A 22,452-nucleotide genomic window follows, 5' to 3' on the forward strand; every position below is an offset into this window, starting at 1 on the left:
AGTAAAGGTTAGTATGCACTTAACTGAGGTCATGTGTGCTCTGGCCATCATCTTACTATTCACAGACAGTGAATGAACGAATGCTTAACATTGTTCAGCACCTTCCAGGTCATGCACTGAAGAGGCATCTGCTCTTATCTGGATGCTGATCTATGGACTTTGAGATCCTAAGCTCCAGAAACAGAATGGTACAACAGAATTTGACTACAGGCAACCTCTTTTGTGCGAAAACAGAAATTTTATATATTGTACATTTTCTATTAGATATAATAGTCCTACTCATGCTGTTCAAACAAATGTACAGAACAGCCAACAGTCAAGACTTACAAGCGCTCTCCCTTCATGTATCTCTACAAACGTCTATGATTTCTTTATAACGTCTCTGTTGCTCTCTGTCATGTGCTAGTCAACAGGGATCCCAATATTATGTCGCTTATTCACCACTAGATGGCGATCTCGTTCCCATAAATGTGTAATTATTTAAGATGCTGCATTACTGAATCATAGGTACATGACGTCATTATATATATATATATATATATATATATATATATATATATATATATATATATATATATAGATCTTGTGCTTTTAGCTAGTGCTTTGAGCATAAACGAAGTGTTTTTTATCTAACTATTTTATAATTGTTACACATTCTTTTTGTGCATAATCAGTCCTATTTTTGCTCTTTCTAATCCTGAACTTTCATAATGATATTTCACTTTGCTTTTCTTTACAAGAAATCACATCCTCATTTTTCGCTTTGTCATTCTTTTATACACGTCGACTGAACATCCTCGGTCCTCGTTTCTCCATTTCTGCCCTAGTTGGACACATCCTTCCGCTTCAGACAGTCGCTTTTCCCATAGTGACGTCAAAGCAACGTAAGAGGATATGTCACATTTATATAGTGAATGATGTGGGGGAGGATAACAATAAAACCCCTAATGGCGTTATTGGTCATCTCTCTTTCTGGTGCTTTATGACTCACTATTGCGACACAATAATTATTAATAACTAAAGAGGAAAATGCAGTTCTGTTTTATAAAGAAATGAAGGGCATTTGAATTACATTCGATTTTTTTAATGACTGTCATTACATTCTCGGGCATTTGAAAACTTGATTTGTATTATTATTATTTATTTTATTTTTTTGCTGTCGGTCTTGGATTGCACATTGTCTTCTCTTTGTCTACAGCTCTACAAAGATCTTGATCTCAGTGAATGAAATGAGAAAGGTGTACTGTATTTCCAAACCTATGTGTAGCACTACAGCAAACTTTTTTATAGAGAGCTATACTTAGACACAGGTTGAACCCAAGAGAATCCTCTGCAGCACAATGAGAATTACTGGAGCAGAAGTGTGTGTCTCTCTGTGTGAGGAGAGATTCAACTTTTCATTTTCCACAATAGTTAATTCAAGTGACCATTGACACAAGAAAGGGACATGTTTCAATACAATACTTATGACTTAAAAACATAAGAACGTTTAAAGCTGCTTTCCTTACCCTTTTCTTACCATGTAGAGCTGCAGATTGAGTAGGACACACCTGGTGCACTGAATTGTCATGGCAACACAAGCAAAAGTGCAAACAAAGAGTCTTGAAGAGTTCAGCCTGTCTATTCAGATGGATAGATAAACACCACTGGAACATAACCATAGCTGTTGCTGCTAATACCCAAACACAAAGGCTCTGCTATTAGATTTGCATTTCACATTTAAATCTGTATTCAGATCCCACCTGTATTTATCAGTCATTTGATTAGAGATATTTAACTCTCCATTGCCTCAAGTCATAAATAAATATAACATATGGACATTTGAAACTCAGAATTGCATGTTGATTTAGTTTTGTGAAGTCCAGAAGCAGTCTGCTGCACTTTTCATAGACTCCCACTATGACAGCAGAGATCAGCAGAGCGGATGTGACTGAATTCAGTGAAGGGTGAGAAATTACTGTTGGAGCTTTTTGTGCCGACAGCTTTGTAAAGTTTGCCTTGTATGTAGGCCACTTCTTGAAAGAAAGTGGGCCACAAGTGCTAGTGGCATCAACCTGAGGGGGGGAATGTAGGTTCACTATTACACAACAGCCGATTGCCTCAGTGAAGGGGGATAGATTGAGAACAACCAGCATATGTTGACACAGTTTAAACACAGTTTAGAAAAAATGAATTTGTGACAGATGGTTATGAAGTAGCATATAACAGGAGAAATGACTGGGATTATTTCAGTGATGATGACATTAATGATAAGAGAAATCAAAAACGTTTGTGAATGTCATTTATGATGTACAATGCTGGCTAGTGGATGCTCAATAATATGATTTTTATTTAAAGTTTTTTTTTTACAGTCAATATACAGTCAGCTGACTATTTTCACAAAGTAAACAGTGTGTTATTGAATCTAAATATTTGCATATTATCAAAGGATAAATCACAAAATAAATCACACAAAAAACTGAATTTATTTTGTGAGATAATAGTCAACAAAAACAAAATAAATCATTTATTATTGAAATGTTACGCCCCTTACCATACTGTGATGCATGTCAGAACAACAGCGCTACAAGACTAAAACAATAAAACCCATTACAAACAATCCATTTGTTGCATCCATTGGGGACATAATTACGGATTGACCTATGCTGTGTTTTTACGCGTTGCATTGAATTGCATTGTGCCACGGAAACATAAAACCATGTCTGCATTTGTGATCGGAGGAATGACAAACAACAAGTGTACTCTACACTGCTCAAAACTCGTGTTTGAATCATCAGTGGCAAACCTTTACATATGTTAACATACTTTCAGACTGTGTCAGAACAGCCGACATTGTAGTCTTCTCTCCCAGGATCAGGAAACAGTCCTCTATAAAATGTGCTGCACACACTCGAGTATTTGGGTTGAACTGTTCTTGAACAGTGTTGTAAATACAAATTAACCACTGATTTCTAGTTGTGTCCTCTTTTGGAAGACCAAAAAAGTAGTTTCGCTTTCACAATGAAACATGGAGGCAGCAACAATACTACAGTGAGAATCAAAGGTCCACATCGTGACATAGACATGTGGGGGCGTGGACAAGTCTTAACTTTTCTAACAAATATGTCTTTGGACTTGAGACTTTAGTCTTTGCCACTTTACATATCTTCTTTATGCACCAAGAGCTTTAACCTCCAAAGAGAAACGAAAAATTTAAATGGCATCATTCGACCACTTTAAAGTTTCCACTAAGAAAAAATTACAAAGGAATCAGCCTGGCAACAAGATTACAGTTAAATTAATATTAATAAGTTGTGTTTATTTATACAGCAGTTGCTAACTGAGGCACAGCAGCTGTGTTTTTATGAAACAAGAGAGTGAGTTTGTGGAGTGATATGAGAAACATGAAAGTAGCTCCAGTTTTGTGACTGTTATAGAGTGTTGACATGGACGATGGTGAATATTAAGGCTGGAGTACACTACACAACTTACAATTCTGGGCATCATATACTTACTGACTTTGTAATAATAGTCACAGATTACAAACTGACCATTATGCACTAAACAACTTTGTTATAAGAGACACATGAAAAAAGGAAACAACGTGTTCTAAAATCAGCTGAAAATATCAAACATGTTTGATTTCTTCTGACTAGATCGAATCATAGTTGGAGGCTTAAAAACCAGGGTCTATGGCCATCATACACTACGAGATTTTCTACGAAATCTGTCAACTCAAATCTGCAGACTAGTCGTCAAACTGTGTATTGTTGGAAAATCAGCACAAAAATCGTGTAGTGTCTTTAGGAAATATCAGACCACATGATGATGTGACTGACCAATCAGAATCAATTATTCCAGAGATATATAATAGAAATATTAAATAACATTTGCTCTGGATGACTCATCTCATTGGATGAAGAAATCTGTTTTTGTCCAGTGTGTAATTCTCAGATGTAGTTTGTGAGCTTACCTTCTCTCCATTAGCACTCTTACTCTGCATACAGAGTTTATGGTCCATGATTTGAATCGATTTGCTTTTGTTTTGCAGTGTCTGTGGTATGCACTAAAAATAAGTTGTGCAGAAACACAACTTAACCTACATGGCATTTCACTTGTGGTCCACTGTTCTCAGTATAGTTAATAATAACCACAATATATTTCATACAAAACATTGAACCCTTCAGCAGATGGATGTGTTATATATGAAAGCTCATTCCCCAGTGTATTGTTGACATGTTTTAACCTGCTTTTTAAGCATCTGTGGTTCTTTTGTATGTCTGTCTTACCACCAGCTTAGAAGGAGGGGCTGATGGGTGATATGTGCACTGTGGTTTCACTACCAAACAGATGGAAAATCATTGAGGTGATACAGTCAGTGTCATGTGTGTGCAAGAAGGAGAGACAAAGAAAGAGTGAGAGGAAGGCACAAAGATGTCACCATCTGCCTCTGAAACCATGATGCCCAAGAAGTCTCCTGTGATGGATGTTTCACAGAGTCATTGTCATGGAGAGGCTCTTTGGTGTCCAGGGAGTGTTTCTCTAGTGATAGGCTGAGTGGCTGGAGCAGCAGTCTTTTGTTTTTCTCCTCTGCCTTTTGTCTGACCTCTATTATTGGCTGTCTTTTCTTTGTCAGCATAAGCTGGAACAAGCTTCATTAGAGAAAAAAAATGGAAAAGATCCATTAATGCATTTGTAGAAATCATCAGGTTAAATAAATATCAGAGAGACTGGGGCTAGTTGTCACAACATATTTAAAATTTTCTTAAGACTTTAAGTCCAATTTATGCAAATGTGTGTGTGTGTGTGTGTGTGTGTGTGTGTGTGTGCGTTTTTAGTATTTATATACAAGGGAATTTCTCATAAAGATAAAATCAGGCATGTCATCATATTTTAAATGGGATACATTATTGTAGAATTTATTACACAAGTTGTAAATTCCAATATTTGTTAGTCAGTGGAATGATGTTTTGTTATGTTGTGCATTTTTTTCTGTTTCATGAGTTTCATGATGTCTTCTGTACTGTTTAATTCATGTTGAAAAAAGCTGTTATTGACCATTTTGTTTGTGACATCATGCCCCAATATACTGGGCAATATTTATTCGACAAAATTGATTTTTTCCCAGTGCAATAACAGTTGAAATGTTCAATACTTGTAGTCAATATATTAGGATTTACTTCTACATTGCACATTTATTTTCTAAGCTGTAAATAAAACTGTTTTAAAAGAATTTACTTTTTCAGTCTTCGAAATTTCATGTAATTGAATGTGTTTCCTGCTGTTTCTTTGTAATTACAATTTTTGAGAAATTTTCGAGCAATTTTTAAGTGAAACCTGTTTGTAAATACTACACTAATTTTCAGCGCAAATAGAAACTGATTTCAACAACAATCCTTACCAAATCCAAAAATCAATACTGACATATGAACTGTCATATGCTTTTCACTAATGGTTGGTTCCCAAAATAAGCCCAATTGCTCACACAGTATTTTATCAGAAAGAACTTTTATCAGACCATGACAAAGAACACTTACTTCCTCAATTTTCAAGGGTTCACTGAGAGAAAACAAAAGCAGACTTTGGCTGGATTATCGTATCGTATCTAAGAACCCTTTCTAAAACATACTGCTGCTAAACGAGGAGCTCTTTGTGGGTGTATCACGCAAACCAAGCTAAGGACAACCAGCACATCCTCGTGTGGTGGGCAGCTGAATGATTTGGCGTCATGTTGGCTGCTCAGGGTAGGTTTTCCTCATTGACAAGTTTGTTTGGCCAGTTCCGTCGTGACTGACTGTTCTTTACCCAAGCGTGTCTGTGTGCAGCACGCGCCAAGCGTCACGACTGCTGTTTTTGTCCTCATGTTACTGTTTACGTCAGGCAGTGTGGGGGGAGTTTTCCACTGACGAACACACACAACTCAACAACAGCTGATCTCACTGTACTGTACGTGCACCGAGAGCTAAGAAAGGGGACGTTGGTGCTATCGTGATAGATAACTTTTCAAGCATCGTATGGTCGTCTCTTCCACCCATGATACACGGACACACAACCGCTGGGTGAGTGTTTGTTTTTGTTTTAGGTGCTTGTAGATTTCTCAAGACGTTATTTGACATAAAACGCTCCCAAAAGGCGAACTCAGTAGTACAGGTAACAAGCTAAGGGTTTCAATCACCAGTTGTTACCGTGGAACCTATAGTTTGTTGCAATGTGATCATTTACGTCCCTGAATAAATAAAGCATGACCGCGAGAAAGTCCTCTACGGAAGTTCAGCAGCTGCAGAATTTTAAAGTGCTGGTGCGTGAAAAAGTAGCTTTTGCTGTTTACACAGGCACTCTGCTTAGACTTAATACAAGTAAAATAAAGTTTGTATTAACTTGATACACGAATCATCATTAAAATAAAACGGAGCTTTTGTTAGAATTTTGCTAAAATATGTTTTAAAATGTGTGATGTTTGAAAAGCATAGTGCACAGTTTAGGGTTATATGAAAGATAATGATTGGCTTGACAGAAAGTATGCACCTGCAGTGTCATGGAAATAAATCCTCATGGATGATTTAAGAGAAAGATGCTTACAAGGCTAATCCAAGTTATAGTGGGTTTGACTACTTTTTTGTTTTGTTTTGTTTAATAAGCTATCATTATCTATATTGCCTCAATAATATACAGTAGGCTATTAGCTTGTATTGAACGACACTGTAGCTAGCAGCACCAGTAATAAAATGTAAAAAAAGAAGAAAAGAAACTGTCCACTTTACTTGTATTCACACTATTTTAAAAATACATGCTGCTTTAAGTCATCACTTAAACTGCATGGAAAAGGTGAGAAAAAGTCTAGTTGGTTTTGTCTGCTGTCGACCAGAGTGATAACCTATTTTTCCACCTGACATCTGTCTGCTTTCCCCTTTCACAGTCTGCGAGCTCCACCTCCTCCTTCTGTTTACATTCTAACATTCGCATGCTCATTTGCATAGTTGTAGTCTGGCCAGTTGACACTGCCAAGTGTTTGGCTTTCAGTGTTTTTTGTTCAGTTGTTATCGTATGTTAGGCCTCTGTTCTTGTAATCAGCTGCCCTCCTGTCTTACACATTCACTACCCTGCATAAACATTCCCACGTCACATACTGTACACAAAGGATGCAATGAATAATTGAATGAACTTGAAGTCTGGTCTCTGCACACTTTTAAGAGATCACTATCACTTTGTCACAGCTAGAGGAAGTCATAAATCACATGTGTCACTGCACCGATTCTGCATTTCTGTTGAAGCTTGATTTACATGCCTCAAACACTTTTACTATTATGTGCAACACAAAGTGCAATCTATCTCATGAAGCAATAACCTTTTACACAGTTGACTTGGTGGCATCTGGGATGACAGTGCAGGTGTTTACACAACACTGTCCAAAGAAAGCCAGACCTGTGTGAAAAGAGGTGAGAGAGAGTTAAGGTTGTCCAGGATACAGGCAGTGTGCACAGGGGCAAATAGTGTTCTTGGCATATGAGCCATTTGTGTGGGCTGGGCTTGACTAGATGCACTTGGAACAAGAACCAGGTGATCTGTGATGCAGATTGCTCCGTCCTGCGGTGTGAGGTAGTGTTGTTCTGTCATCCAAGGTACACAGAGTTCTCTGTGTGTATGTGTGTATGTGCTAGCATGTGATTTCTTTCCAGCACACACCCACTAAAGCAGAAAAACTTCAGTAGAATATACGATTTGTGCTATGGTTTCCTCTTTTGTTTCTTTTTGCACTCAGCGTGTACTTGTAAGTGCTTTCATAAGCTTTGAAATGGAGCTTGGCATTTGCTATCGTACTTTTGGAGGATTCTGCAATAAAAACAAGTATCAAGTTACAAATTTGGTCATGCAGTTTAGCCCGTTTGGGACGTTAAGCTGTGCTGAATGTCTTAACATTTTGTTCTTGAAGAACTCCAAACATCTGAGGAATGTTAATGACTCCGGAGGGAGATAGAAGGAACCATTGATTCCCTCAAGACTTATCGTTGCTTTTATAATGCACACTTCTGTGTTTGCATTCACTTTGCGTAATATGATTAATAACAATGATGATTTCCCTGAGAAAGCTCCATGGGCTTGTGATGCAGTAGTAGTTCAAGTTAAGTTTTTTTCTCACTGGGGAACCTGTTAAACAGGCTTTTGCCCAAAGTGAAGATGTGAATCTTCGGTACTAGCCTGAACAAGAGAGAGGTGTACTGTTGCTGCTGGTTAGGATTTGTATGCTAATGGTTACTGAATCTCCACAAATACTAATTTCAGACTTGGTGCACCAGTAATAACCCAGTAATTAATTAAAAAATGCATTCAAAAATACATTTAAATGCTATTTATATATAAAGTACTTTAACTTTTTTAACTTCTGATTTTAATTTCATTTTAATAGGGACAGAAATGTCAGGGAGATAAAACTGTCCTGGTATCTTAATAAAAAAATATGTTATTACAAGAGTTGTATCTTTATCTTTATGTAGTTTGGTATAATCTTTTATTATTGCATTTTTTTTCACTACTTTTTACAATTATGAAAACCATCTTTCTGCCAAATCATGTCATGTAGTGCACTCATAAATTATATTAATTTATTAGTTATATGTATTACTAATTTTCGATTTTTGTAAAAAAATCTATATATACCCTAAAATATATATTTTAATAACTATTATATATTTCAAAACAGTTTCACAAAATTAAAAATAATAAATTCCCCTTAAAAAAATAAAAATAAAATAAAATAAAATATATATATATATATATATATATATATATATATATATATATATATATATATATATATATATATATAAAATGATAAAGATTTGTAACCTGAGATTTGTACATTCAAAATGTAGTTAAAGTGTAACATGTTACAGCTTGTTATTATATATATTGCTATTTTTTAGAATAATTAAATATACATTTATACAAAAACGAACGAACAAAAACGAACACTGAATTAATTTCTAAGAACTTGGCACATAAACTAAATAAAAAATTGTTTTTCTCATTATCACAATCATTTTCCATCGATGCATTTGCTTATATTTTTCCTATATAATTTGACAGATCACCATGGCTACATCACAGCGTGGGGGTTTAAAGAGGAAATATGGTTTCCCAGATGAAGATGCCATTTACTCCTCCTCATCCCCCTCATCACACTCTGATTGGGACTCGGATGAAGACAGCCCCCAAAGTGATAGCATGGACTTTGTGCCTGTTGGCTCTTTCTCTTCAAGCCATCCAATGCCAAGTAAGTCATGCATAGCACCATAGTAGCACAATGCATTTTTCAAATCATGCAAAGCAGCACACTTGTGTTTTTAAACACACATAAGGAGGGGTCTTGTTATCTAACCTCAGTGTTATTGTGCAGAGCACTAGATAAGAAGAGAAAACGACAGTTGTAACATTGTTTATCAGGAGAAGTTGTGCACAGTCACCCCAAGTCATTTTAAAACCACAAACCTCAATGTAAGCTCAACAATTATTAAGCTATAATCAGTTACACCATCTTGACCAGGACAGAGCATATCTGTTGTGTAAGTGTTTACTTTTGCAGGTTGTACTATGAGATAATATTGTCTGTCTATGTGCCTGGACATGCCTGTGTGTTTTTCATTTTTGATTCGCATGATTCATAGTATGTAAAGTGCTGCAAATAAAGCTGATTTACTAAGGGCTACTACTGCGCAAACATCTGAAGTCTGACCTCAGGCCATTATCCTCATTTATAGAGAGAGAGAAGCTGCTATTGCAAAAAAAGCAAGCACATAAATTAAATAAGTAATGGCACTGAATGTTTCTAAATTTTGCACCCTTGAAGAAAGTTTTTTTTTTCCTTTTAATACTGCATATGAAAAATGGCAAGACCTCTGTTGTAATTCCCTTCATGTCTCATTAGGCCTCTCTAGTGTTGAGTTCAGGTTACTTCTTAACAAATCTGACTCAGCTGCCCTCTAGTGGAAACAATAACCATGAAAATAAACACATTTATATTGATATGTTTTCATCCAGAGCAACTTACAAAGAGGAACAAATGCAATTTGTCACAAAGACAGTATGCATAATATACAGTGTCAGGTTTATTAGACAACTAGATTAGAAAAAGATTTTTCTTATTTATGTCTGTAATCATTTTCTTCTCTGAAATTACAATATTACAATAAAAAAGAATAAAATAAGCTGGCATTTTAAAATCCATATGCACAGCTGTCATGTGTGGAAAAGCTGTTCTAGAGTGGAAAATAACCAATCCATGGATTCGCAGAGAAGTTTTTTTTCCTCCTCTGATAGTGACTGTAAAGGGACCAGAGTGGATTTGAAAAGGGAACTCCTGATAAAGGTTAAAGGGTTAGTAAGAAAGAAAGAAAGAAAGAAACTTCTGTCATTAATTACTCTTACCCTCATGCCGTTGCAAACCTGTTTGACCTTTGTTCATCTTGTATGCAAAGTCTTCAGGAAGCAGAAGATAAGGAAAGCCAAAGGCTCAAACTGTGTCTCTCAATCCTGCCTCAAGGCCTGTGCTGTCCAGCTATCATCCATCTTCAGACATGTTGCTTAAATTAAGATATTTTGGGAAATCCATGAGCTTTCTGACCCTCCATAAATGGTAATGCAACTGAAATGTTCACAGGCCCAAAAACATAGTAAGAACATTGTCAAAATAGTCCATGTCACATCAGTGGTTCAACTGTAATTTTACGAAGCTTATCGAGAGTATCACAATGAATCACATGCATTCCTCTGCTCATAAACAAGGTGTAGCTCATGTGTTGTGGTTCTTTGATAACGGCGAAGGATGGGACCCAGAGGAGAAGAATTGTTCTTTTTTTATTTTATTTTTATTTGCACAGAAAGTATTCTCATGGCGTCGTTAAATTATTGTTAAACTCCCTATGAGGGACTTATGGGTTTAGAATGCCATGAGAGTAAGTAATTAATAACAGAATTTTTATTTTTGGGTGAACTAACTCTTTAAATACAGGTTAACCAGCCAGGGCTTCTAGACACATACAAGAAAAAAGAAAAAACAACTTCCTGTTTAGAGCTGCCACACTCTAGTTGAAATGTATTTCAGTATAAAATTGTATTTTACCTGCTAGTATATTATTTAGTTTATTAGTTATTTAGATTATATTGACTGAATAGGTCCCATAGGGAACATGGTAAATTTAGTGTCGATCAAAGTGATGTTCTCAATTATCGAAGCTTATTGACGATTTAAAGCATGTTATCATTCAACATCACAGCATAAAGACTTTCCACTAATGTAAATCAGTATTTAAATAGTCTTATATAAGTAAATTTATCTCTGTCATGCAAGTGTCCCACATTGTCATGCAAAATCACATCTGCTGTCCTGCATTAACCAAAGGGTCATTCTATGCAGTGGCACTCCTGACATCCAGTGTCAACGCCTTACATTTTGATTCAAGAAGCCACTGGAAGTCAGTGGAATGAGATGATAATTGATCCATATGATATCTTTGCTCTTAGTTTCATCCATCCTGAAGAAGACGAAACTTACTCAATCCAAAGGCAGTGTTCGGTTTGGCCTGGTCACAGTGTTCCTTTTCCAGCGCTGTCAGGGTTTCGGCAGTGTGCCCAGTCATGGCGGCTGCACACTGGGCATGGTTAGGTGGCACACTGCCCGCCAGCAGTTCACCCTGGAGGAGCACGCCGAGGAGCAGCAGCGCTTGCGAATGGAGAGGCTACGCGAGCAACACCAAGAGGAGAAGCTGGAGGCATTGAAACAGAAGGTGAGTTGGTTATTTTTTTGGAGTTTTATTTGTGGCTTGTTTTATTTTATTTGTGGCTTACAATATCTTCTTTTTTATAGCTGATCATCAGTGGGACTCTCACAGCGTCAGAAGCAGCCAGGTTGACAGTGAACGATATCCCAGATGAGGATACCGATCTCAGTAGCGCGAAACTGAAAGATATGGGATCCCTCCGTCCCTGCTCTTCCAAGCGGAGGCGTGCGTTATTGAGAGCAGCAGGAGTGATGCGCATCGACCGGGAGGAGAAGAGACAGCTGCAGGAGCTGCGGCGGTGGAGGGAAGACTGTGGATGTCACTGCCAGGGCTTCTGTGAGCCGGAGACATGTGCCTGCAGCCAGGCTGGCATCAAGTGCCAAGTAATAAGAAATGCATGAATTACTGTTTTTTTTTCTATGTATATACAGTCAGGTCCATAAATATTGGGACATCGACACAATTCTAATCTTTTTGGCTCTATACGCCACCACAATGGATTTGAAATGAAACGAACTTTCAGCTTTAATTTGAGGGTATTTACATCCAAATCAGGTGAACGGTGTAGGAATTACAACAGTTTGTATATTTACATCCCACTTTTTAAGGGACCAAAAGTAATGGGACAGATTAACAATCATAAATCAAACTTTCATTTTTTAATACTTGGTTGCAAATCCTTTGCAGTCAATTACAGCTTGAAGTCTGGAGATCAATTAGACATCAGCGTGCGCTGGGTTTCATCCCTGGTGATGCTCTGCCAGGCCTCTACTGCAACTGTCTTCAGTTCCTGCTTGTTCTTGGGGCATTTTCCCTTCAGTTTTGTCTTCAGCAAGTGAAATGCATGCTCAATCGGATTTAGGTCAGGTGATTGACTTGGCCATTGCATAACATTCCACTTCTTTCCCTTAAAAATCTCTTTGGTTGCTTTCGCAGTATGCTTCGGGTCATTGTCCATCTGCACTGTGAAGCGCTGACCAATGATTTCTGAAGCATTTGGCTGAATATGAGCAGATAATATTGCCCGAAACACTTCAGAATTCATCCTAATGCTTTTGTCAGCAGCCACATCATCAATAAATACAAGATAACCAGTTCCATTGACAGCCATACATGCCCACGCCATGACACTACCACCACCATGCTTCACTGATGAGGTGGTGTGCTTTGGATCATGAGCAGTTCCTTTCCTTCTCCATGCTCTTCTCTTTCCATCACTCTGGTACAAGTTGATCTTTGTCTCATCTGTCCATAGGATGTTGTTCCAGAACTGTGAAGTCTTATTTAGATGTTGTTTGGCAAATTCTAATCTGGCCTTCCTGATTTAGAGACTCACCAATGGTTTACATCTTGTGGTGAACCCTCTGTATTCACATGGTGAAGTCTTCTCTTGATTGTTGACTTTGACACACACATACACCTACCTCTTGGAGAGTGTTCTTGATCTGGCCAACTGTTGTGAAGGGTTTCTTCACCAGGGAAAGAATTCTTCGATCATCCACCCAAGTTGTTTTCCATGGTCTTCCGGGTAGTTTGGTGTTTGGAAAGCAACCAAAGAGATTTTTAAGGGAAAGAAGTGGAATGTTATGCAATGGCCAAGTCAATCACCTGACCTAAATCCGATTGAGCATGCATTTCACTTGCTGAAGACAAAACTGAAGGGAAAATGCCCCAAGAACAAGCAGGAACTGAAGACAGTTGCAGTAGAGGCCTGGCAGAGCATCACCAGGGATGAAACCCAGCGCACGCTGATGTCTAATTGATCTCCAGACTTCAGGCTGTAATTGACTGCAAAGGATTTGCAACCAAGTATTAAAAAATGAAAGTTTGATTTATGATTGTTAATCTGTCCCATTACTTTTGGTCCCTTAAAAAGTGGGATGTAAATTTACAAACTGTTGTAATTCCTACACCGTTCACCTGATTTGGATGTAAAAACCCTCAAATTAAAGCTGAAAGTCTGCAGTTAAAGCCCATCTTGTTCGTTTCATTTCAAATCCATTGTGGTGGCGTATAGAGCCAAAAAGATTAGAATTGTGTCGATGTCCCAATATTTATGGACCTGACTGTATATTTATATTCATGGTGGTGCAGTTGTAATAATGATCTTGAACATATTATTGCTCAAAATATTCTGCACTGCCTTGCAGACATTCAGTGGAATTTGAAGCTCACAAAGGTTGCATTTCTCAATCAAAAATAAAGTTAAAAGTCATATTGTAAAATATTATTACAGTTTAAAAATGAAAATAAAGTGTATCAAAAAATGCTTAACATTTTTAAGAAAACCACGATACTTTTTTTCAGGATTCTTCAATGTATCCTTTAAAGAAAAAGCAGCACTTATTTGAAATATAATTTTATAATATTATAAATACGACCTCTTTTTATAAATTTTATGCACCCTAGCTAAATAAAACTATTAATTTCTTTCAAAAAATACTTACCTACGCTGAACCTTTGAATGGTAGTGTATTTGAGAACAATTTTGTGATCGCTTGTGAGTTTACTGGGGTCATATTCTCAAGAGAAAAGAAACTGAAGTCTCTATTACTCCTAATCTCATTGAGATCTTGAATAGATTTCGTGAATGTTCTTTCCTATGGCCAGCAACAGCTGTATTATAAGAACCAAAGTATTGTGTTTTTTCATCTGTCAACAGATGGATCGCTCCAACTTTCCCTGTGGATGTTCAAAAGAATGCTGTGGGAATCCCGCCGGCCGAATCGTATTCAACTCCAGTCGTGTACGGAGCCACTACATCCACACACACATGAAGCTGGAGCTGGAAAAGAGGCTCCACAATAACAACAGACTGATCTCCACTGAACAACAATCAGCAGCGAGGAACAGAGCCATTACATTTCCTGTAGAAAACCACTCTCCCTCATTCCTCCTGGGCTCAGAGTTCTGCAGGCAAGGGGACAACAGCTGGAGCAGTGACATGACTGACACTTCCTGCTCTTCTTCTCTGAGCCTGGACTCTGAGACGGACCGAAGGCCTTCCTCAGAGCGACCCACACTGGATATGGATGGCAGAGGACTCACTCACATACTCCGTTTTTCTGATTCTGATGGAGAAGGATGTCCATACATTACAGATTATAATCTGTCCACTGAAGCCACTGGTGGCACATCCACAAAGGAAAGCAACACCAGTAAATCTAAACTGGAGTATCTGGATGAAAATGCTAATCAGGCCAGCATGGAATGCGTTGACGATCCATTTGATATCCCTAATACTCCTTCTGCATCTCCGGATCACACTATGAACTGTTACATGGACCTCAGTCTGTCTTCAGACTCTGATCTGGTCTTTTTTGACACTTTCCATGAGTACGGTCCAAGCCACAATCATTTTAAAGTGTATAGTCATGTGGAATACATGTCACCGCTCCAGTTCCCCCGCTGTCCCAGTCCTGCTCTATTTGAGGACTCAGGAGTCAGTCTTCTGGAGTCTCTCGTAGGAATTTCTTAATAGTGATCAGAGCAGCTCAGTATTTCTTTACTGATGTTTTAAAGCCAAATGAGCATTGTTAATTTGCAACTGTACAGTATAAAAAAAATGGTGGAGGACATGAATATAGTCCTAGTATATTTTGTATATTTTAATATAGTAACTATTCACGATCACAGTGTAAATACAGTTAAAAACCTCTCGGTGTGAAGTATCATGAGGAGTAATATGTCAATTTCAACTGTTGCCAAAAGTCTTGGAGAGTTTGTGTGTAAGATTTTATATTTATAATTCATAAACTAAAAGCTTCATTACCATTTAATAAGGTATCAAACTAACTCTTCATCAGTAAATAATGTTTTACTGTTAAATGTTTACTTATAAAAGCCCATTCATATTTATTTATCAATTTTGTTTTGCTTTAAATGATCATGTTTGTGAATCAACATTTTTATTTTTGTGTAGCACAGTAAATGCATTTGTTACAGTGTTTTTATAAATGTCAATATTTCATTATCATATTTCAAGTTTGTCTTTTCAAGAGCCATCATGCCTTTTCATTTAGAAGGAAATTTATTTTTCCTTCTAAATTACTTGTAATACAGAAAAATGAATGCTGCATTCGCTTGAGTGGTATGCCTGCTTTGTATTTACTTCAGTGAATGTTTTTGGACATTTCAAAATGTGTCCAGCTTTTGTTTCTTCTTCTGTGAAATAACTCATCTCAATAAAACTGATTTCACAAATCCAGTGAGAAATACTCATTTACATGGAAGAAACGGACACTCGACGAATTACAGTATTGGGTTTTATGTAGGTATTGTTTATTCTTCCAAAAACTAACTTAAATTTGAGGTTTGATAAATCTTCACACTTATACTTTGAAAATGACTGGCGTTTCGGCTTTCTGTTGTTCTGGAAGCCCCTCAGTAAAGCTTGCTTCAAGAAGCTTCAAGAAGTCTAAAAATAATTGAAACATTGTAAGACAAACTGATCAGTATATATATATATATATATATATATATATATATATATATATATATATATATATAAAATACAAAATCAAATTAATTGTTGAACATGGAGGTCGAAGTTAAACTTGAATAGAAGGCAACTATGTGTGAATATGCATGACTTAATAAGCTTTTGTGGTTAAGTTTTGGTTGCTTTGTCAAATTATGAATTATTTAGGATGTGTGAATAAGAAAAATGTAAATACACTGTATTTAATAATATTACATATTTTGTAGAATTATTATGCAGTTTAGCCACACAATTTATTTTTGCTAAATTGAGAATGTTCTAGCCGACAAATATAAAAAAAATAACGTACCGAGGTAGAAAAAATCCATAGACTGTATAAAAACCATACTTATAAAAACACTGGGGAAAAAAATCCTTTGATCGTTTTCATCATGTTCCATTGCTCTCCCCTGCTTCGACGGACAACATGGCCACGATGTGTCTGTGTCGTTGATTTCGGAACGCTAAACAAAACATTGAAAAACATCGAAACCCTTAAGAGCAATGGGTTTAACACTGAGCAGTGGTGGACCTGAGGGGGGAACAGAAGGATATCATGTCCATGGAGTAAATAACCTTAATTTTGGTGACTTTGTTAGCTTTGCTTGCTAGCTGTGTTTTACATGAAGTTCTCATGTCCATATTACTTTAGGCTTTGACAGATATGCACTTAGAGAAAACGTTCATGTTCGTGCTGAAATGTTCTGGTAAATAACCAACTGTGTCAGATTTATTATATTTGTCTACGCTATTAACATCTGTGGAAGACTTTTCGGTGTTTTAAAATGATGCTTGCAAAGTGGCAACGGCAACTGTAAGGAAATTGTTATTAACGTTAACGTACATGTACTTTTGTACTGTAAATATGAAAACTCCGAAAAAGACTTATTTATTTTAGTATTTGTGATTTCTTACAGTTTTGGAACAATGTCGTGTTCAGTCACGTTAATCCAACAGCTCTGGATTTATGAGTAACTATATAACCGCCACGTCACTGAATAAGCTCGTAAGGTGCGTCCCAAATCGCGTACTTATGCACTATTCTATGACGTTTCGTAGTATAAATAGTGTGAGTAGTGTGTTAATACTGGAAATAACAAAAAAGTGCACTTTAAATAACCTGAAGATGCGCTTAAATAACAAGAAAAAACGAAGTGTGGAATGTTGAACACTTCATACATTCAACTGCCGCAATAACATAGTTAAGGGGGAGGGGCTATCAGACTCCGTTTATGAATTACAAAATAACCGTGTATAATTCATAGTGCATACTTACATAGTGTATAAGTGCATAGTGTTTAGTGCGTCATTTTGGACGCAGCTATATTCTCAGAGACAAATTCGATGGATGTTATTAAACTTGCCAGAATACACAACGTGTACAACATAAATAATTATGAATTGAAATGCATTTGAGGTAAAAATAAAATACAAATAAAAAAGGAATCTGAAATTCTAAATCTGATTGGATTTTGTTCTCTTCGGTGATTAACTTTTATTCCTTTACAGATTCAAGAGGATTCACCAGCGGTGAAAGCTGGTTTGGAGCCCTTTTTCGATTTCATCATATCCATTGGCAATAATCGTCTTGTAAGTTTGTATTTATAAAACCATTATTGGTTATTCTTGTAATCTTGAACATTTAATACAAAGATTGGTCTATGTCACACGAGTAATAAGCAACAAATAATTAGATTTACATGTCAAGAATGTCCTAAATAATATTCCAATGTTTTCATAAAATGTGTCTATCTCTAGTTAATCTACACTGTGTAAGATTTAACACCGCAATCCGGTAGTGTTTGTGTAGTAGCTAAAAAATCCTACAATTATTTAAAAGAAGATTATTTAACTAGTTTTAAGTGGTCAGTGACATTCAAATAGTCCCTGAAATGGACAAGCATGTTCTTGAATATTGGACTATGGTGATATTCCAAACATGCACGAATTGTGTAAACATGATTGAAACCAGTTGTCATAACCTTAAACCATTTTTCCACTTTAAAGAAATCTGTGTAAGACAGCATTATATCTGATTTTTGGGTGGTCATGTGAACATTTTATTCAGGATATACAATTTATCTCCCATATTTTCCAAAGAGATGATGAAAGTTCATGTCTTGGATTAAAGACTTGGTTTTGATGTGCATGTAAATGTGGTCACAGTTTCTTTGATTCTAATGGGTCACGTGCTATCTGAACCAGAACCAGGAGAATGATATGCTCAAGGACCTTCTCAAGGCTAATGTGGAGAAACCGGTGAAGATGGAAGTGTATAGCACAAAGACCATGAGGATCCGAGAAGTGGAAGTGGTTCCCAGCAACATGTGGGGTGGTCAAGGACTTCTGGGAGCAAGTGTCCGCTTCTGTACCTTTCAAGGAGCCAATGAAAATGTTTGGCATGTTCTCGTAAGTGATCCTTGCATTCTTAAAGTACTTTGGCTTGTTGGACTGTTCTCTTTATTCTATGTGTGTAATTATTTTGATTGCTTTGGTTTTAGGATGTGGATCCAAATTCACCAGCAGCATTGGCCGGACTCCAGGAACTTTCAGATTTCATTGTTGGAGCTGACCAGGTTATCCAAGATGTAAGATGTGAATTATTTAATGAATGCTTGATTGCGATTCGGGAGCAAACAAATCTGTGCATGCAAGTTATTCACAATCAAGCAATGTTTTGATTTCCCAACAGTCAGAGGATTTCTTCTCTCTGATTGAAGCCCATGAGGGGAAACCACTGAAGCTGCTGGTCTACAATACAGAGACCGATAAATGCAGGGAGGTGGTTGTCACACCAAATGGTGCCTGGGGGGGAGAAGGCAGGTAATAACTCTGTTATAGAAGATCTGAATCAACCATTATTATGAGGAAACAACTCACACAACTGCCTCCTCCAGAGCTTGTGTGCATTTCATGATAATGATTTTGCCTTTGTAGTCTTGGCTGTGGCATTGGATATGGCTACCTGCACCGAATCCCAGCACGACCTGACAGCCCAGAGTCTGAAAGAGTCAGTCCAAAATCTTCTCCTTTGGCAGGAACACCAGAGCAAGAACCTCCTACAAATGGATTTACAGAGGTTATTATTTTAGTGTGATATCAGGGCTTCACAATTTGGGGAAAAAAATAACCTTTTTCCCTGATAACAAAAAAAAAAAAACAGGTCTTCTGTGCTTGTTTGTCAGACAGCACAATTTGTCCCAAATGTTAGGATTATACACTGAACAAAATTATAAACACAACACTTTTGTTTTTGCCCCCATTTTTCATGAGCTGAACTCAAAGATCTAAGACTTTTTCTATGTACACAAAAGGCCTTTTTCTTTCAAATATTGTTCACAAATCTGTCTAAATCTGTGTTAGTGAGCACTTCTCCTTTGCAGAGATAATCCATCCTCCTCACAGGTGTGGCATATCAAGATGCTGATTAGACAGCATGATTATTGCACAGGTGTGCCTTAGGCTGGCCACAATAGATCTTAGATCTTTGAATTCAGCTTATGAAAAATGTGGGGCAAAAACAAAACTGTTGCATTTATAATTTTGTTCAGTATATATCAATATAGATAAATGATAAACAAAATAAGAAATATTACTTTTGCAACTATAATATTAGTGCTAATATTTGTCTTTTTTTATCTACATTTTTTTTTTTTGTGATCTCAGTTGTATTTTGATTAATTGTGCTGCCCTAGAAGAAAGAAATGCAAGCAGGTTTAAAACGACACGAGGGATTGTAAATGATGACAGAATATTCAACTATGGTTTGTGTTTTTGGTAGATACGTACAACAACATAACTGAAATGTATATCTTCAGGTGTCCTTAATGGCATCTAGTCAGTCAATGAGTGGCTTAGATCTTGATACCCCACTGCCACCTCCCATTCAGAGAGTCATGGATCCTGGTAAGGCATCAAAATATGTGCTACATCTAGAACAACAATCATGAAAAGACATTGTAATTTATCAAAGCAATGGTTCCTCCAGGTTTCTCGGAACAGTCAGAAGTGGCCATGATGAATTCGGAGATGGCAGACCGACTGGACCTATCTGCTTCTTCCATTGACATGACAAACACATCCCTAGCTGTCCGAGAGGACATTGACGTATCGGGTGTCGGTGAGGCCACCTTGCTAAATTCAGATGAACAGAATTCAATCTGTCCAAGTCTAGGTGGTAAAATGTGCAAAATGTCTCTTTTGCAGAGGAGCTTCAAGACAGTGAGGTTCCTCGTCATAACCCTGAGGAGCAAAATACAGAGGAGTATCCTGCTGGGGATTTCAGTTCTGTGGCACCACCTTCAGATGTTTCTCCTCCTCTTTCTCTCCCACACCCTCTTTTCCCAAATCTGCCGCTTGATCATAGCATTCCCACAGACGTGGCCTCTTTGATGAATTCTTCAATCCCATCTCTCGACTCTTCTGTGCCTCTTATAGACATCTCTTCCCTGCACATTGACCCGGCCGCCCTTCATCTGGAGTCATCTGCCCCACCTGCAGAATATCCTGTGCAGTCAAACGAGTCGTCACCTTTCCCCTCAGAAACTGATGGTGTCAGTCAAGTGTTTTCTGATGTGCCACAGTCTCTGAAGAGCAGCTTGTCTGAGGGCACAGCAGACTTGATGTCTTTTGATTCCCATTGTGCACATGTCAAAGATGAAGCTGCTCCTCAGTAGTCACTACCAAGTACTACCTTTTTGCAGTTGCTCAACAATCATCAGGTGTGTGTTTTTAATGGCTTTGTTACTGTTAGAATCAGGTGTTGGCGAATTGGTATTGAGTGTGTTTTTTTTTAAATGGTTGCGTGCAATTTACGTTTTATTTTGCGTCTAGTAGTCATGCTGATTGTAGGTCACTGGAATGTATGTAGGGCATTGTTTTAAATTGTGTAAATCTTAGTTTAGAAGATAATGTTGTGTTACTAAATTGAAACCTGTTTATTTAGCTTGATTAATTAAAACTACTTAGATTCCTCTACAAGTTTTAAATCCTACAAAAAGTTGAAAGTAGCACCTAAAATCTTTATTTAATTGACTGTTTGAAATATATTTGTAGCATTTATTTAGCTATGACACAAACACTCATGTATTGCTGTGTTAAACTGAACACAGTGTAGGATAAATATATAGAGCTCATGAAAAAAACACACAAAGGATCTTTAGAACACAGTGACAAAATAAATAATTTTGTCTAGAAAAAGCATACATTTTTGGCTTACTTTGTTACATATTTTGGAACCTATTTGGGTTTTATTTTGTGTTGGTGGGAATGTTTTAACAAAGTACAGATATTTAGTACTGGGCAAGGGCTTTGTATTTGTTTAGTTTAGCACACTACAATCTTCCTGGCTAATTAGATTTTGGAAATTATTTTGATGTGATTTTAGAAATTTTCAACCAAAATATTTAATTGAAATCTTTGCTACTTAGTCTTCATTCATATCAATTTATGTGTACTTCAGGATGAAAAGTGTAATATTAATGTTTCAAGTTTTGTTGAGGAAAGTTAACACTAGAGAAATGTTGCCACAGTAAAATGTGCTTTTCACTTAATTTATTCATCTATGCAAATAGAGGTATTGTATAAATGCCAATGGAATTTCTGTTAATATTTATATCTGATATCATCTATGCCACGTTGTAGAATAGTGTCATACACGGGACTTGATTTTTGCTGTTTTGATGTTGGGAGAGCTAAATAATACCATAGCTTTTTGAGCTTAAGTTCTTTGTCATTATTTTTAAAAGAGTTTTAGCCATGAACAAAGTCTTTATATCTACAAGCGAAGTGATTCCTGATGACATCTCTGCATTGACATGATAATGGTCACATGGTTGAGGAGACAATGTTTTAAATTTGAATGTTTAGGAAAAAATGTATAGGGTATCAAGTTTTAAATCCTACAAAAAGTTGGAAGTAGCACCTAAAATCTTTATTTAATTATGAAAAATGTATAGGATACCTGTTCTTCCAAGTGTGAACACCACTGAATATTTTTTTATTTTAATGCTACTGATGCGCAACATGATATTTAAGTAAACAGAAAATGGTCTACTGTATACGCAAACTGTATTCTTTGGGTTCCTGGGAAAATGTCAGATTGAAAAACACTGGAAAAATCTACAGCAATAAAAGATCTAAAATATAAATTGTTAGTGCTGACTGTTTTGTGTTGTAGCCTGTACTTTGATATAGGTTACATAAAGTAAATATCAAAGG

At 36.8% G+C, this 22,452-nt stretch overlaps 2 protein-coding genes across 2 annotated transcripts; both read left to right on the plus strand.

Annotated features, from left to right (window-relative positions):
* Positions 1-5,759: 5,759 nt before the first annotated feature.
* On the plus strand, positions 5,760-15,956 carry LOC127951086 (cysteine/serine-rich nuclear protein 1-like). The gene is made up of 5 exons (XM_052548734.1): positions 5,760-6,038; positions 9,064-9,250; positions 11,497-11,759; positions 11,840-12,136; positions 14,416-15,956. Exons 1-5 carry the CDS (start codon positions 5,994-5,996, stop codon positions 15,229-15,231), a joined length of 1,608 nt encoding a protein of 535 aa, XP_052404694.1. The 5' UTR covers positions 5,760-5,993; the 3' UTR covers positions 15,232-15,956.
* A 674-nt stretch (positions 15,957-16,630) lies between these two features.
* Positions 16,631-22,382, plus strand: LOC127951087 (Golgi reassembly-stacking protein 1). Its single transcript, XM_052548735.1, has 9 exons — positions 16,631-16,800; positions 17,743-17,823; positions 18,439-18,642; positions 18,735-18,821; positions 18,926-19,056; positions 19,171-19,312; positions 20,052-20,139; positions 20,222-20,353; positions 20,440-22,382. Exons 1-9 carry the CDS (start codon positions 16,738-16,740, stop codon positions 20,907-20,909), a joined length of 1,398 nt encoding a protein of 465 aa, XP_052404695.1. The 5' UTR covers positions 16,631-16,737; the 3' UTR covers positions 20,910-22,382.
* Positions 22,383-22,452: the final 70 nt, after the last annotated feature.

This window comes from Carassius gibelio, chromosome B2, assembly GCF_023724105.1.
Source record: "Carassius gibelio isolate Cgi1373 ecotype wild population from Czech Republic chromosome B2, carGib1.2-hapl.c, whole genome shotgun sequence".
Taxonomy (NCBI): Eukaryota; Metazoa; Chordata; class Actinopteri; order Cypriniformes; family Cyprinidae; genus Carassius; species Carassius gibelio.